The following is a 16,405-nucleotide window of genomic DNA, read 5'->3' on the forward strand; positions in this document are numbered from 1 at the left end:
ATCTTTGACCCTTAATCTCTTTTATTAAGGCTATACCAAGGGCAGCCTATGGTATTTTGGGAGTCTTTGTTCTTGATTGAGCCCGAAAAGATTCTCTAGTGGGCTTTTGTAGTCCCAGGACCTTCATTTGTTGCATAAAGCAGTTTATAAACAAACACTATCTTCAGAAATTTTACATGTATGAAAGCAGCATAAGGCTTAAGGTGTTTTACATGTAACTTACAGCTGAAACTGAAGAGCACATATGGAATACCTTAGCTCTTGACTTATTCTAAATTAACTATTTAAGGTTTGTTTTTTAAAAAATATTTTGTTTTTTAGTTGTAGCTTGACATAATACCTTTATTTTATTTTTATGTGGTGCTGAGAATCGAACCCAGCACTCTGCACTTGCTAGGTGAGTGCTCTAAAACTGTGCCACAACCCCAGCCCCTTAAGGTTTATTTATTTTTTTAAAAAAATTATTTATTTATTAGTTATAGGTGGATACAGTGTCTTTATTATATGTTATGTGGTGTGAGGATAGAATCCAGTGCCTCACGCATGTTAGGCAAGTATTCTATCTCTGAGCCACTATCCCAGCCCCCTTAAGGTTTATTTTTTATTTTTTGGTTTTATCTTCATGTAGTAAAGTTTCACCAATATTATGTCTAGGTATGGGCTTCTTTATTAAAATCCAGTTGGGACTGAACTGAGGCCCTTGCTAGTTGTCTCTGAATAGTGTAAAAAGAGAAAGTCCAAACAGATCTTATTTTATACTATCTAGATCTAAATTTCATTAATTAATGAAAAAGCAGCCAGTAAAAATGAAGGAATAAGTATGATCACTAATCCATCTTTTTATTTTTTTAAATTTTTATATGACAGTGGAATGCATTACAATTCGTATTACACATATAGAACATAATTTTTCATATCTCTGGTTCTGTACATAGTATATTCACACCAATTCATGTCTTCATACATGTATTTTGGATAATAATGATCATCACATTCCACCATCATTTATAACTCCATGCCCACTCCCTTCCCCTTGAACCCCTCTGCCCTATCTTGAATTCGTCTATTCCTCCCATGTTCCCTCTCCCTATCCCATTATGAATCATCCTCCTTATATCAAAGAAAACATTTGGCATTTGGTTTTTTGGAATTGGCTAACTTCACTTAGCATTATCTTCTCTAACTCCATCTATTTACCTGCAAATGCCATGATTTTATTCTTTTTTATTGCTGAGTAATATTCCATTGTGTTTATATGCCATATTTTTTTTTATCTATTCACTGAGCTACAGCCCCAGCCCACTAATACACATTTTTAATTTACTGGATTTAATTCATCACATCAATAGACTTAAAAGATAAGAATCATATGATCATCTCAGTAGATGCAGAAAAAGCATTTGACAAAATACAGCACCTCTTTATGTTTGAAAAACTAGAAAATTAGTAATGATCAACTTTGTTAAAGTTGCTGCTGAAGATAAGGCCTGAAAATTGGCTTTTCATTGACATTAAAGAATATCATTGATGGTTTTGCAAAAACTTATTTCAGAAGAGTAGTTGACTTGAAAATCTGATCTGGGTTCTTTAGAAAGTATGAAAGGAGAAGAAAGGGGTGGGGGAACCAATAACAACCTCCCCCCCCCAAAAAAAAAGAAAACCAAACAAACAAAAAACCCAAAACCCTTTTCTTCATGTTTTTTTTTTTTTTAATTTTTTATTTTTTTAGTTATCGGCGGACACAACATCTTTGTTTGTATGTGGTGCTGAGGATCGAACCCGGGCCGCACGCATGCCAGGCGAGCACGCTACCGCTTGAGCCACATCCCCGGCCCCTTCTTCATGTTTTTTACTGTAGGTGTAGACAAAAACATGGAGTAGATAACCCAGGGAATTGTGAAATGAGAAAAAAGATTGCCTTTTATTTTTAAATACTTGGAGAATAATAGCATGTTGCATGCTGATGGGAATGATCTGTAAAAGAAGGAAAATATGAGAAGAGAATTGGTTGTTAGAGCACAGTTATACAAGGGAAGGCAGAATATGTGAATGTACTCATTGGTGGATAGATGTGATAAAAGTTTGTAGAAGAGTTGTCTGTTTGCTTCAGTGAAGTGGAAAGTAAGAATGAGAGTGATGGAGGAGGGTTGGAAGTTTCAGGAGAAGAGATGGTAAAAAATCATCCATGAGAGTGAGAAGATGGACCAGGGAAGCATAGTGTTAATATTTATTTATTTATTTATTTTTGGCAGGGGGTGGTGGGTGGGTGGGGGATTGTTAAAAGGCATTTGAGGTTCATGGTCAAGAGTTTTAAAGTGAAACCAGTCAGGTATTGTGTTTTCTCTGCAGTGTACATGCAGTCATAGAGTGGGTGGGGAATTGGATTGAATCAAAATTGGATTTGCTATGTGTACATCAGGAGCAAATTGACTTCTATTATAATGAAGTTAAAGTGATCTCCCCCACAACCTGAAAAGGGATGTAAAGAAGGAGCTTCTTAGGAAATAAGCAGATTTTAGAGTAAGAAGGTGCTGGAGAGATTATGTCAATGTCACATGCTCTTAAACAAATAGAAAATTTTGCTAATTAAGGGACCTGAGTTCTAGAGGGCATCCATTGATTTTTTTTCTTGATAGTTGGAGCATCATGGTGTAATTTGCTCCTATCTGAGTGAGCCTACATAAAGGAGAACTTTTTACCTAGGAAATGGACATTTTGATTGAAGTAAGGAAACACAAAATTTTGAAAACAGAAGTAGAATGTTGGGGATAACTTCTAAGATTTATCAAAAGAGTGTCTGATGCAGACTCAAGAAAATCTCCTGCAAAACTTAATTCATCATAATTTTGTCCAGAATGTCTCTTTTCTCATAGGTTTCATTTATTTAGTAAATAAATTCTTTTTTGTACTATCCTGGTGGCCTAGAGGAGGAGGACGAAACCTAAAATTAATCTACTCAATTTTGTAGAAATTTTCTTACTCTCAGTATGTAGTACTTTATATCATGATGATTCTTTCTAATCAGTCATCAGTAGTTGGATTGAGGCAGAAGCCTAACTAACAAAAGGTTAAAGGACTGAGCTTGGGCTGGGGATGTGGCTCAAGTGGTAGCGCACTCACCTGGCATGCGCCGGGCACTGGGTTCGATCCTCAGCACCACATAAAAATAAAATAAAGATGTTGTATCCACTGAAAACTAAAAAATAAGTATTAAAAAATTCTCTCTTTCTCTCTCTCTCTCTCTTTCCTTAAAAAAAAAAAAAAGGACTGAGCTTGTGGCTGGCTCAGTGATGGAACACTTGCTTAGCATGTGTGAGGCACTGAGTTTGAGTCTCAGTACTAGATAAAATAACTCAATAAAATAAAGGTCCATCAAGAACTCAAAATTTTTTTTAAATCAAATTTCAAAAGTTGAAATTAATTTCAGATTTATGGGAAGATTGAAAATATAGTATGAAAAATACTTGCAAACTCTTCAAGATTTTCTAGTATACTACTTTCTCTTTGTGTGTATGTATAATCCTTTTTTTTCTGAACTGTATACTTTCCCTAGGATATGTGTATTTCATATGTGTTTAAATGTTGTTGATAGTGGCCTGTTATTTTCTATTCTTTCTTTATATTGTATCTTTTCACTTTTACTGTTGCTTATGCTCTGTCTTATTCAACTTTAATAGAGTTTTTACCTAAGAACTTTATCTTCACTTATCTTGCTTTATTGTTTTTTAAATTTCATTTATTTTTTACTTTTTATCTCTTTCCTTTTTAAAATATATTTTTTCAATATATTTTTAAAATTATAGACTTAGCTCAATAACTTTCAGCCTTTGTTTTCTAATATAATCCCTTAAGGCTATAATTTCCCCTGAAGCAACATTTATACTGCATTGCTCAGATTTTGAATGCATAGTATTTTTACTCTTCACTTCTAAGAGTTTTAAATTTTAGTTATCTTTTTCTTTGATTTGTAAAGTATTTAAGTAGTTTCAGATACTGAGAGATTAAAATTTTTTATTTATACTTCGTTAATTGCACTGTGATAAGTTAATATTTTCTGAAAGGTATCTATTATCTGATAATGTATTGAAGTTTGCTTTATGGTAAAGTACATGATCAATTTTTATAAATGCCTCATGTGTGCTTGAGAAAAATGTGGGTCTTTTGTTTGTTATATGCAGAAATAAGTATATACTCATTAAGTCCAGCTTGTTAAAACCTTCTAAACCTTTCCTGATTTTTGTTTGTTTAATGGATTTTTTGGTAATTAAGACAAATGTGTTAATCATCTATTGTGATCCTGTATTTGTCTAACTTTTGAATTTTTGCTTTATGTATTTTAAGGCTCTTATATTTGTTTAATTTTACTTGTTTCCAGTTTTGGTAGACTGAATATTTGTAATCTTGTAATAACCCATTCTGTCCCTATTGATGTTTAGCATCTTTTTAAAAAATATTATCTTTCTTTTGTTTAGAATTTTGCTTTATGTCTTTTCTATCCCTGTGCCATTAACTGTTACATGCTTTTATGATTTAGATATTTGTTTTAGAAATACCTAGTATCTTAGCTGGGCCTTGTTTTAAAATTAAATCTGACAGTGAGCCTATGCTTTTGAGCAAGAACCTATCTCTAAATAAAATAAAAAGGGCTGGAGATATAATTCAGGGTTAGAGCACTTGCCTAGCATGTGGGAGGCCCTGGGTTTGATCCCTAACATCTCAAAAAATCCTTCAATCTGACAGTCACTTAATTGTTTATAAATGGGCCATATCCCAGGATCACACTGGTCCTTCTGGAGTTTTTGGCTCAGTCAAAATCTCACTTCAACACTGCACTGTTAAATCACATTGGATTTAAATGGAATTATTCTAATGTTTTAAGTGTGCTATCATTAGTAAGAGTATACTATTTAGTGGATTAAAACAAAATTAAATAGTATAGAAATATATTTTTGTGTATTTGTTATGGAATTATTTCTTTCTTGTATTAATGGGTTAATTTACAAACCTTCCTTTAAAACTTTAGTCCCAGAAATCCTGGATAGAAAGCACTTTGACCAAGAGGGAATGTGTATACATTATACCAAGTTCCAAGGATCCTCACAGGTAAGCATACCTTTGTTTCTTTTGGGATCGTCTAGGAATTTAGATATGAATTATATTGCTATTTATTTATTGAAAACAAAAATTATTAAATATTTGTAGTCACTGTTAATTTTTGTAGTTATTATTAATATTCTTTTGGGAATGGGAAAAGGAGATAGGATTAACAAGATATTGGAAGAGTTCTTAATGACATTTACAGCATAAAACTTCTTCCTCAAAGTGTTCCCCCATCTCCAAACTCAAAGATAGGTAGGTAACGCCTCTTTTTCTCTCTTAAACTTATTCATTCACTGATCTTGAGAATTTAAAACATGTTTGTACATCTACTTATTGGGCATCTACTGAATGCCCAGTACTATGGTTCATGCTGAAGAAATCAATATAGACCTATTAGTCACTTTTTGGGGGGCAAAGGGGTAGACATTGATGGGGAATGAACCCAAGGCTTCACATATGTGAGGCAAGTGTTCTACTAGTGATCTAGACCCCCAGCCTCTGTCACTTTTTTGTTTGACATTATATGGAAATAAATCAGTATTTATTGGAAAACCTTTTAAACCTATTATCAGAGACTGTGGGTATCTCTGATTGTCTTTTTGTTTTTTAAAATGGGTTTGATAATAGAAAAAAGTTGAAAGTAAAGGATATTAGCTATAATTCAAGAAAAGGTTGACTTTGTGATATATACATTAAGAAACATTTTTGCTAATTTTTTTCTGTTACCTAAAAATAGAAAAAGCTTAAAGGCAAATCAAAGATATGATTATTTCCTTACTTTATATAGTACCTCTCGTCTCAAGCATTTAGAAAAAAATTGACAAAGGCATTGACAGTATTTTTGCATTTTCTTTTTCTGTCTCTTGTCAAACCCTGTTTATCAGATTACTTTCTCTGCAACTTTTAATTTCATTAAGTATGTGAATGAAATCTTATGAAAAATAGCTAAAATGAGATAATTTTTATTAACTGTTAAACTCTTATAGTACAAGTTTTTGCCCATAATGAGTACTAGGTAAATCTTTGTTGAATAGAATTTCCAAACTAAATAAAGCCTTTCATTGTTTACATTACATAAGCCTGCCATTTGGATTGAACATTTTTCTTTATTTTAGCATTTAAGATCCTAATTTTGAATGAATTTTTTGCTTAAAATGAACACATTTCTTTTGAAAACTTGAGAAGCAAAAAGTTGGCGCTATGCTCAATTTCAGTACATTAAGACAGCTATTGTTAATAATAATTTGGTGGATTTATTTTTAGTTTTTCCTCAGAGCTTAGTTTTTGTTTTAAAATATTGCTCCATTCTGTCTATATAAAATGTATCTGGTTTTAAACATGTTAAATATTATTATATTACAGATTTCATTAAAATGATAGTTAATGTTCTATTAGTGTATTTACCATAGTTTATGTTTATTTACCTATTTATATTACAAGTCATTTAAGTTGTTTTCAGTTTGTGGCCTTTATAGATTAACCTTAGGCCATGATTAAGGTTTTTGTAGATAAAACTATTTTGTGTGTGTTTAATGTCTCACTTTCCTTAGTTTATATAATGCCAAATACTTTCTTAAGGGATTAAAGCAATATATATTATTACTGGTAGTGAGTAGGAATGCCTGACTAAAGTAACATATTCTGTTGTCTTCAAGAACAGGTGATAAATAAAAAAATAGACTATCTTTTATTATTTTATTAAATTTTTTCCTGTTTCTCCCCTTACCGCACCTTTTTTTAAAGAGGGGATATCACTTTGTTGCCCAGACTGGCCTTGAAATTTTGTTTTTAATCAACAATAATTGTATGTTTTAAATTTGCACTTATTTGATTACTGTTAAGTATGTTCTTTAAATATCCTTCCATTTTGTATACCTTTATTATTTATTTATTTTTATGTGGTGCCGAGGATCGGACCCAGCACCTTGCCCATGCTAGGCGAGCACTCTACCACTGAGCTACAAACCCAGCCCCAATATCCTTCCATTTTAAAGTAAATTCTGTAAATATTTTGATTAACTCTTTAAGATCATTAGATAACATTAATGTCTTATTCAATCATTAGATTGTACAATTCTGATTTTTTTTTTACTGCTTTTAAAGATATGATTACATCACCAGGTCACATGGTTAGTAATTATAAAAATGGTATTAGAATATAGGTCTCCTTAGGTCAATCTGCCAGTTTTCAAATGAAACTTAAGAAGTTGTAATTTTGCTTAATTAAAAAATAGATTGTACTATCAGTAAGGAGTTTATTTTCTATAATTTATTTCACTTGCAGTACAAATAACAAAAACACTTGTCAGGTGTTAAAGAAAACCTCATGGCCAGGTGTGGTGGCACATGCCTGTAATCCCAGGTGCTTGGGAGGCTAAGGCAGTGGTTACAAGTTTGAGGCCAGCTTGGTTAAATTTAATAAGAAGACTCTGTCTCAAAATAAATAAATAGATAGTTAGATAAATGAATAAAGAAATAAATAAAAATACACACACACCCACACACCCATATACATATATGGCTAGAACTGTAGCTCAGAGGTAGAGCACTCCTGGGTTCAATCCCCAGTAGCAGGAAAAACCCCCTGAAGCTGTAAGTATCTTCAGCTGAAATTATCCATGAGATGTAACTTTCAAACAGTTAGCTGGTCGATTCTTTCTATACTAGTAGGAATTTTAAATTAATTTTATATTACTAAGTAGTTCATGCACCTGATTCAAGGTTTGCAAGTTACCAAATTTTTTCAATCAAAATTCCCTTTCCACTACTGTGCTTTAGCTTTCTCCTTACCAAAATAATCTGGTGTCTGGCTGGGGATGTGGCTCAAGCGGTAGCGTGCTCGCCTGACATGCGTGGGGCGCTGGGTTTGATCCTCAGCACCACATAAAAATAAAATAAAGATGTTGTGTCCACCGGAAACTAAAAAAATAATAATAATAATCTGGTGTCAATCCATTTCTTAAAATACTCTCCAGAAATAGATACAGTCTTTGCATGTCTTTGCAAATATTTATATATTCTCTTCCCTCCTTTAAGATATATACTGTTTAGCCTATTGTGTTTATTACTTGTCTGGAGACCACTACTTTGTTTTTAATTGTGATGCATTGTTATAATTTTATGTCTGAATCATTTGTTTTAGTAGTCCCTGATTGATGAACATTTTGGCTATTTTCAGTTTTTCTCTTTGGTATAAGGAAAAAAATGCTGCATTGTATTATGTTATATATGTCTTGTTTCATGCACAGGTCTTTTTTGATCCATGATCTTAGAACTGGCATTAGAGTGTGAAGAGGAAACTGTATCTTTTATTTTGATGAGTGTTGTCAAAGTTGCCTTCCATAGAGATGATATCAGTATACAACTCCCACCAGATAGATGCAACAGTTTTTCTATTTTCTTACTAAGACATTGTCCTCAAATATTGTTTTAAAATCTTTACTAATCAAATCTCTTCATATATATGCTTTTACTGTGAACCATGTACTTTTTCTTTTTGATATTAGATTTAAAAATTGATATGAGGAAATTATATATTAGAAAACTAGGCCTTTGCAAAATTGTTTTTCTCAGTTTGTCTTTAGACTTTATTAGTGGCAAATTTTTGCCATGTATGAATATGTTTTTGTGTATTTAAATCTGTCAGTGTTTTCTCTTATGCTTTGTAGATTTTATATCAAAACTGATTTCATTTAAAATAAGGAAGCTATGTGAATTTAAAATGTTAACTTACATACAAGTCAATGTACACATGATCTATGATATCTATTGAAAAACTAAATACATTATTTACCTTTGTTTCATACTTTTGTGTGGGTTTATGTAGTTCAGTTTAAAATTAAAAAGTTTTCCATTGAGATTATGGGTTATTTATCTTTTTATGTTTTGTAGATGTCTTCCAGGATGTCAGATTTGTCAGCAACTTGTCAGGTAAGTTTAACATAATTGCACAAAATAAACAAAATAAACAAAACTAATGTATTAGATATATGAGTTAGAATACAGGACAATAAAACTTTGATGCTATTGTATTTTAAGTATGTTTTATCCAGACTTGAGGTGAAGAATCAGGCACTGCGGTTTGAAACTCAGCGAAAGCTACCTGAACAGAGTTCTAAATTAGTTGAGTGTGAGTTAGTTGGGCAAAGAATGAAGGAAAGAGGTTCTGGGCAGAAAAAAACAGATCATGAGAAGGCCTGACAGTTAAGGACATCATAGTTCTTTTAGGAGACTACTTAATGTAAGGTGGAGATTGGAGAGATCTAAGCCTGGAGAAATAAATATGGGCCAGGTCATTTAAATTTTATGTATACTATGCCAAATATAAACATATATACTATGCTTTTTAAAAAAATACATTTTTAGTTGTAGATAGACACAATACCTTTATTTTATTTGTTTATTTTTATGTGGTGCTGGGGATCGAACCCAGTGCCTCATGCATGCTAGGCAACCGCTCTACCACTGAGCTATAACCCCGGCCCTTGCACATGCTTTTGACTTTGCATTAGAAGAGTATTATATAAGTGAATAATATGTTAGATTTTTTTTTTCCTTTTTCCCTCTGTCCATTCTAATAGTTGGCACTTAACAGGATGTCATTTTATATGCTGGCTATTGTTTCTAGTGAGATGCCAGTCACTAGTGTAATTGTTTCCAGTTTGTAATGGGTCTTTTTTCTTGGGGTTACTTTAAAGATGATGTTTTTCTCTTCATACCTTTGGTTTTCAGCAACATGTCTGTGATATTGATTCTTTTTGTACTTACTCAGGTTATAGAAATATCTGCAAATTCAAACTTTTCACCTGATTGGGAAGATTTTGGCCATTGTTCTTAAAATACTTTGCTACCCCATTTTTTTTTTCTCTGTCTTCCCTCTGAAACTCCTGATACCTTCTACAGGTTGCTGTGATTTTATTTTATTGTAATTTAGCTTTTTTCTATTTATCAAATTGGATAATTTCTGTTGATCTATGCTTATAACCCTTATTTCTACAGTTGCCAGTATGCTGCAAAATTTACTGTACGTTTATTTTAAAATTTATTTGATTCTTTTTTAAAGTTTCCATTTCACTCCTGGGATACACTACCTCAGCCCTCATTATGACCATCTATTCCTATAAGTTCTCAAATATATTTATAAAGTCTGTATTCAATTTTTTATTTATTAATTTCAACATATACATCAGGGTCTCATTGATTTCTTCTCTTTTTTTCTTGATAATGAATTATACTTTCTTATTTTTTCATGTATCTAGTAATTTTAATTGTAGGTTGGACATTATAGAAGATCTCCTAGGAGTTCTGGATTGTGTTATCTTCCTTTAAAGGGTATTCAATTTCAGTCTGACAGATGATTGAATTAATGGCTATTCTTTGGTTCTTTGAGGTTTGATTTTCTTGTTAGGGAAGTTCTTTTCCTGTTTTGAATTTTTTATTCTTAAGGTATAGCCTTTTTGGGGTTTCAACTAAATGCTTAAGATGCTTGACAGTCTCTTTTTACTCTGAACTAAAAGCACAATGTCTTTCAGACCTTATGACCCAGTTCTGACATCCACAGAAGGAGATTTCTGCTAGGCATTACAGAATCTTGTCTGACATAAATAAACCTTAGACCATGGCCAAGGACCCGTTGTGAATCTCCGTTCAAGTTTCTTTATATCCTCTGGAATCCCTTTTCTCTAGTACCTTGCTACAAATTCCAGCTATTTCTGTTCTGTTTCCTTGCCTAACTCAGCAACTTTGCCATTTTCTGCCTGAGCATCACCTTTATGCACAGGGGTTGAGAAAGTACCTAGTCTATGTAGTCATGGGGGGTTGCTTTATGTTTTACTCTCATTTAGCGCATGAAATAGGGCTTCATGGTTCCTCTTGTTCAGTGCCTGAAAGCATTTATCTCATATATTTTGTCTACTTTTTTGTCCATAGTTTCCAAGACCACCCGTAGGTTCAGTGATTAGCTAGAGTGAATCACAGTACTCATTGATAAGATCTACACTGTGTTGAGGAAGTTTCCTCCTTTCTCTGTCTATAAGGAACAGATGTTAAATTTCATCTAATACTTTTTCTTTATCTATTGGCATGACTGAGAGATTTTTCTCCCTTACCCTGTTGATGAATGGTTTTAGGAATTTTGGAGTAACCTTATATTCCCAGAATGAACCTCACTTGAAATTGTTTTTTTATGATATAACACAGGATTCTTTTTACTAATATTTTCTTAACAAAGTTTTGATTTTATCCTAGGGAGGGTTTCATAGTTTTTACAACGCTTTTGTCTTTTTTTTTTTTTAACTAGGATGAATCTGACCTCATGAAATGAATTGGTGAATGTTTCCTGTTATATTTTGTGGAAGAGTGTATGTAGAATAGAGATTATTTCATTTTAGAATTGAGATTATGTAGAGTGTATGTAGAATTGAGATTATTTCCTTATTCAAAGCTAGTTCTGGTCAACATAGCATGACCTTGTCTCAAAACAAACAAAAACTTTAATTCCCTATTCAATTTTTTCGATTTATGTGTCTGATAATTTTCTTGCTCTTTCAGTAATAGGCTTTTTATTTTATTTGCTTTTCCATTGGTTATTCTCTTTTTTATATTTCATTGTCTTTATAATTTCTTTCCCTTCTGTTTACTTTGGGTTTAATTTTTGGTTTAATTTGTTCTTTTTAGTTTTTAAGGTAGAATTTAGGCTACTTTTTGTTTTCAAATGTTCTCTGTTTAAACTTTATATACCATAATTTTTTATTGCTATGTACTGTATAAAGCATACCTATTTACACAAACACTAATTTTCTTCTATATGATGCTTTAATTGTACCCCACAGATTTTGATGTTTATTTTCATTTTGTTCTAAATATTTTCTTTTTTTCTATGACGTTCTTATGATTCATAAATTAAGTGTGTCATTAGTTTCCAAATACTTCAGAATTTCCCATCTTTCTCTTACTGTTTTCTAGTTGAATTTCATTGTGTTCAAAGAATATAATTTGTATTTTTTTCATATTGGTTAATTGAGACCTATTTTATAGGCCAAAATGTATCAGTCTTAATGAGTACTTCACATGTATTCAAAGAAGGATTTTATTCTGTACATGGAAACATCTATTAGATCACTTTGGTTGGCTAATAGTTTTAAGTCGTATAGAATTCTAGCTTGACAGGTTTTTTTCCTTTAAGTTCTTAAGATATTGTTCCATTATCTTTAGGCTTGCATGGTTGTTGAAGATTCCTGCTATCATTCTTATCTTTGTTCTTCTGCATATAACGTAACCTTTGTACTCTGGCTGCTTTTCAGATTTCCTCTATATTATTGACTTACAGCAGTGCCGTAGTGTAATTTATTTATACTTGGTTTGTTTATGTTTTGTTGAGCTTCTCAAATTTGTGGATCCAACAGTTTTCAAATTTGGGTAATTTTTTCCTAACATGTTTTCAAATTTTTACTTCCATTTCTTTTGAAATTTGAATTTACAAGTAGCTCTGAGATGATAGATATTCCAGAGGTTACAGTTTTTTCTCTTTTGGTTTCATTATGAATAGATTCGTTTGCTACATCTTTAAGTTTATTGAACTAACTCCCCTCTCTCTCTTCCCCCCACCTCTCTCTTTCTCCCCCTCCCCCTCCCAATACATTATAAAACCCTTCCCTTGACTTCTATCTTATCTATTATATTATCCCTAGATAGTCTATTTGTCTTTTCAAAAAATTTTAGCTTTTACTCTTACTCTCTCTCCTCCTCTTGCCCTCTCTTTCTCCTCTCTTACTCCCCCCTCCTCTTACTCTTACTCTCTTACACTCTCTCCCCCTTCTCCTCTCTCCCCCCTCCTCTTTCTCCCCCCTCTTCTCTCTCTCTCCTCCCCACCCCCCCTCCCCTCCCTTCTCTTCTGCGACTGGCCGCTACAGTCCTGCCAATAAAATCTCGGACAGGTAAAAAAAAAAAAATTTTAAATATCTTCTGATTTTTTTTTCTTCATCACATTTCGTCTTCATCATTTTTCAGAGCATATATTTTATAGATGGAGATTATTTATAATAGTGGTTTTAGTGTCATTTTCTGGTGATTGCACCATTTCTGTCATTTGCGGTCTTCATTTAATGAAATTGTCTTTTTATATTTTTTTAGTTGTTGATGGACTTTATTGTCTTTATTTTTATGTACTGAGGATCGAACCCAGTGCCTCATGCATGCTAGGCGAGCACGCTACCACTGAGCCACAACCCCAGCCCTGTCTGGGAATTTTTAATGGGTGCTTCACATTATGAATTTTATGTGTTTGAGTGCTGGATTTTATTATATTCAATTAGGGACTTTTGGACTTATGTTAGCATGCAGTTAGGTTACTTTGGATTGTTTTGATCCTTTCAGGTCTTGCTTTTACATTTTATCAAGAAGCATGTTGTCTAGGTCTCATTGAATCCTAATTAGATAAAACTTTTCTGAAAATTCTATCTTAGGCCATAATGTATTAAAAGATAACTCTGGTTGATGGGTTCTGTCCTTCATGAGCTTAAGGAATTGTTTGGCCTTCTACCATCTAGTGGTTCTTACCTTTGCCTTGAGTAATTTTTTTTTTTTTTTAATAAGAAGGACCCTTCTGCAGATATTTGGGACTCTTATCTTTGTAACTCTTTCCTTTTTTGTTTTGTTTTGTTTTTTACCCTATAAACTCTAGCTATCTGATTTCCTCAAACTCTAATTTTAAGATCATATCAAATCAGTGAGACTCTCTGGCTTTATTAGATTCTTGCTTCTTACATTGTGGTCCAGCATGATGTTCTAGGTAGAATTCTGTCCTTCTTTATATCCCTGGCCTCAGGAAACCATTGATCACCTTTTGGTCACTATATAGATTAGTTTGCATTTTCTTGAATTCTGTACACATAGAATCATGTAAATATGTATCTTTGATACCTGACTTCTGTTACTCAACATGATCTTTCAGATTAATCTATATTGTTCTATTGGTGGTTTGTTTCATTCTGTTGCTGAAACATTGTTTCTGTAATATACCTACACCACTTTTTGAGGATGCCCCACAGGAATTTAGGTTATAACATCATCACCCTACTTCAGTGCTTTGATGAAGGCATTTATTTACTGATATTCTAAAATCAAAGAGTCATACTATTTTCTTTATCTTTATTGGTTCACTCATTTTAATTCAGTTTTTCATTGACTCAATTTTTAAAAAAGTCTTTATAATCTCACTTTTTCCTTTTAGGTGTTTTTGTGGTCGCTTGGTCAAGCAACATGCTTGTTTCACTGCAAGTCTTGCCATGAAATACTCAGATGTGAAATTGGGTGACCATTTTAATCAGGCAATAGAAGAGTGGTCTGTGGAAAAGCATACAGAACAGAGCCCAACAGATGCTTATGGAGTCATCAATTTTCAAGGGGGTTCTCATTCCTACAGAGCTAAGGTGTGTCATGTACTTGATTTTTGTTTTCTTTTTTTACTTTATTTCCTTTGTTATATAAAGAATAAACATGTATTATCTAACAGAAAGTTAATCCCAATAATTTCTTCGAATATATAAAAGTTAAGCTCTTACAAATACAAAATTGTTAGATCTTTAGTGGATTGAACTTTTTATCATTATAAAATGTCTTAATTGTAATTTGTCTTGACAAGTCTCCTTTTTCTGAGAGGATAGCTAAACCTTTTCTTTCTTTTCACTTTTAACTTTTTCTTATGTTAAGAGGTGTCTTTTGTGAGTATGGTAGTGCAAGCCTGTAGTCCTACCTGCAAGGCCAAGGCAGTGTGTTACTTGAATCCTTTTAAAACCAGCCCGGGCAGCATACCAAGATGCTGTCTCAAAAACCAAACAAATGAAAGAGGTGTCTTTTTAGCGGTATATCATTTTTTAAAAAAATTTAATGTTTTATATTTAAGTTTATAATATTATTTACCAAGTTGTGTCATTTATTTTTTCTTTTTCCCTTTCTTGTATTTTTTTGGATTAAGTATTTTTTAAATTATTTCCTTTTTTATTGGTATGCTATTCTATTGATTTTTTTTCTGTTCTGTAATTTTATAGTAAATACTATAAAATGCATTTTTAACTTGTTATCTATCATGAGTTAGTACTATTACCACTTCTAAAATCCAAGAACTTCTAGAATATTTGTAACTGCGTTTATTTCCCCTGTGACTTCTGTTATTTAATTGGTAGGAATTTTAATTCTGTGTTTTTTAAACCTCTACAACATAATTATTTATCATTTAGATATAAACATTATAAATGTTCCCTTGTTCTGCCTCCCTCCTCACCTGATGAGAAAAGCATTGGAAAGTGGCGGGCTCATTCTCTCTACAACTTTTCGTTTTCTCCTGAATCAATCCCAGAAGTTTTCACTGCCTTTGTTGCTCTTTGATTTCTTAAACAGATTTTATTTACCCTTTTTCTAGTTTTTATAGTTGCCCGAAGAAGAGTAGTCCAAAAAATCCTAGTCAAGTTGGGCATAGTAGTGCATACCTATAATCCCAGTGACTCTGGAGGCTGAGGCAAGAGAATCACAAGTTTGAGAACAGCCTGGGCAATTTAGTGATACCTTATCTCAAAACAAAAAGGACTGGGAGATACAGCCCAGTGGTAGGGTACTCTGGGTTCGGTTCAATCCTTAGTACCATATAAAAACAACCTAGTTCATCATTACTGGATGTGAAATTCCTCACTTATTCCTAACCAAGTCTTTTTACAAATTTTTAATTTAACTTTAGACTGTTTCCAAATACTACTTTATATATTCAAATGTAATAATGATTTCTATAAAACTAATGCAAAAAGACAGTATGGAACAATTCTTAAGGGACTTAAGTCTTGTACTTAGTCATGTAGAATTCTGGTACTTTGGGCTTCATTTACCGTTACAGAAAATTTCCATTGTGTCTCCCGTCCCATGCCCAGCCTGCCCCTTTGTTCTGGAAATTGAACCCAGGGGCGCTTTACCACTGAGCTTTTTAAAACATTTTGAGACAAGGGCTTGCTAAGTTGCTCATCACTAAGTTGCTGAGGCAGGGCTTGCTAAGTTGCTACATCACTAAGTTGCTGAGGCTGCCCTGAACTTTCAATCCTCCTACCTCTGCCTCCCAAATTGCTGGGATTACAGATGTGTGCTAACATGAGTGACTTTTTTTAATCTTTGTAAAGAAATAGGCAGTATATTGTTTTGTAGAGAGCCTATTCTAGAGATGTCTAAAAAATGGTATTTTCCAATGTTTGACTATTTCAGGTTTCTTTTTTTTTTAAATTTTATTTTAGTTGTTAATGAACACAATATCTTTACTCATTTTTAT

General features: G+C 32.6%; 1 protein-coding gene across 2 annotated transcripts in view; it reads left to right on the forward strand.

Annotated features, from left to right (window-relative positions):
- Positions 1-16,405, forward strand: part of Trpm7 (transient receptor potential cation channel subfamily M member 7) — a 103,922-nt gene that overhangs the window by 14,653 nt on the left and 72,864 nt on the right. For both annotated transcript variants that reach the window (XM_078049626.1, XM_078049627.1), the window contains exons 2-4: positions 5,024-5,103; positions 8,992-9,030; positions 14,330-14,528. In XM_078049626.1, coding sequence (XP_077905752.1) covers positions 5,024-5,103; positions 8,992-9,030; positions 14,330-14,528 — 318 coding nt within the window. The remainder of the gene's footprint in view (positions 1-5,023; positions 5,104-8,991; positions 9,031-14,329; positions 14,529-16,405) is intronic.

Source organism: Ictidomys tridecemlineatus, chromosome 5, assembly GCF_052094955.1.
Source record: "Ictidomys tridecemlineatus isolate mIctTri1 chromosome 5, mIctTri1.hap1, whole genome shotgun sequence".
NCBI classification, from domain to species: domain Eukaryota; kingdom Metazoa; phylum Chordata; class Mammalia; order Rodentia; family Sciuridae; genus Ictidomys; species Ictidomys tridecemlineatus.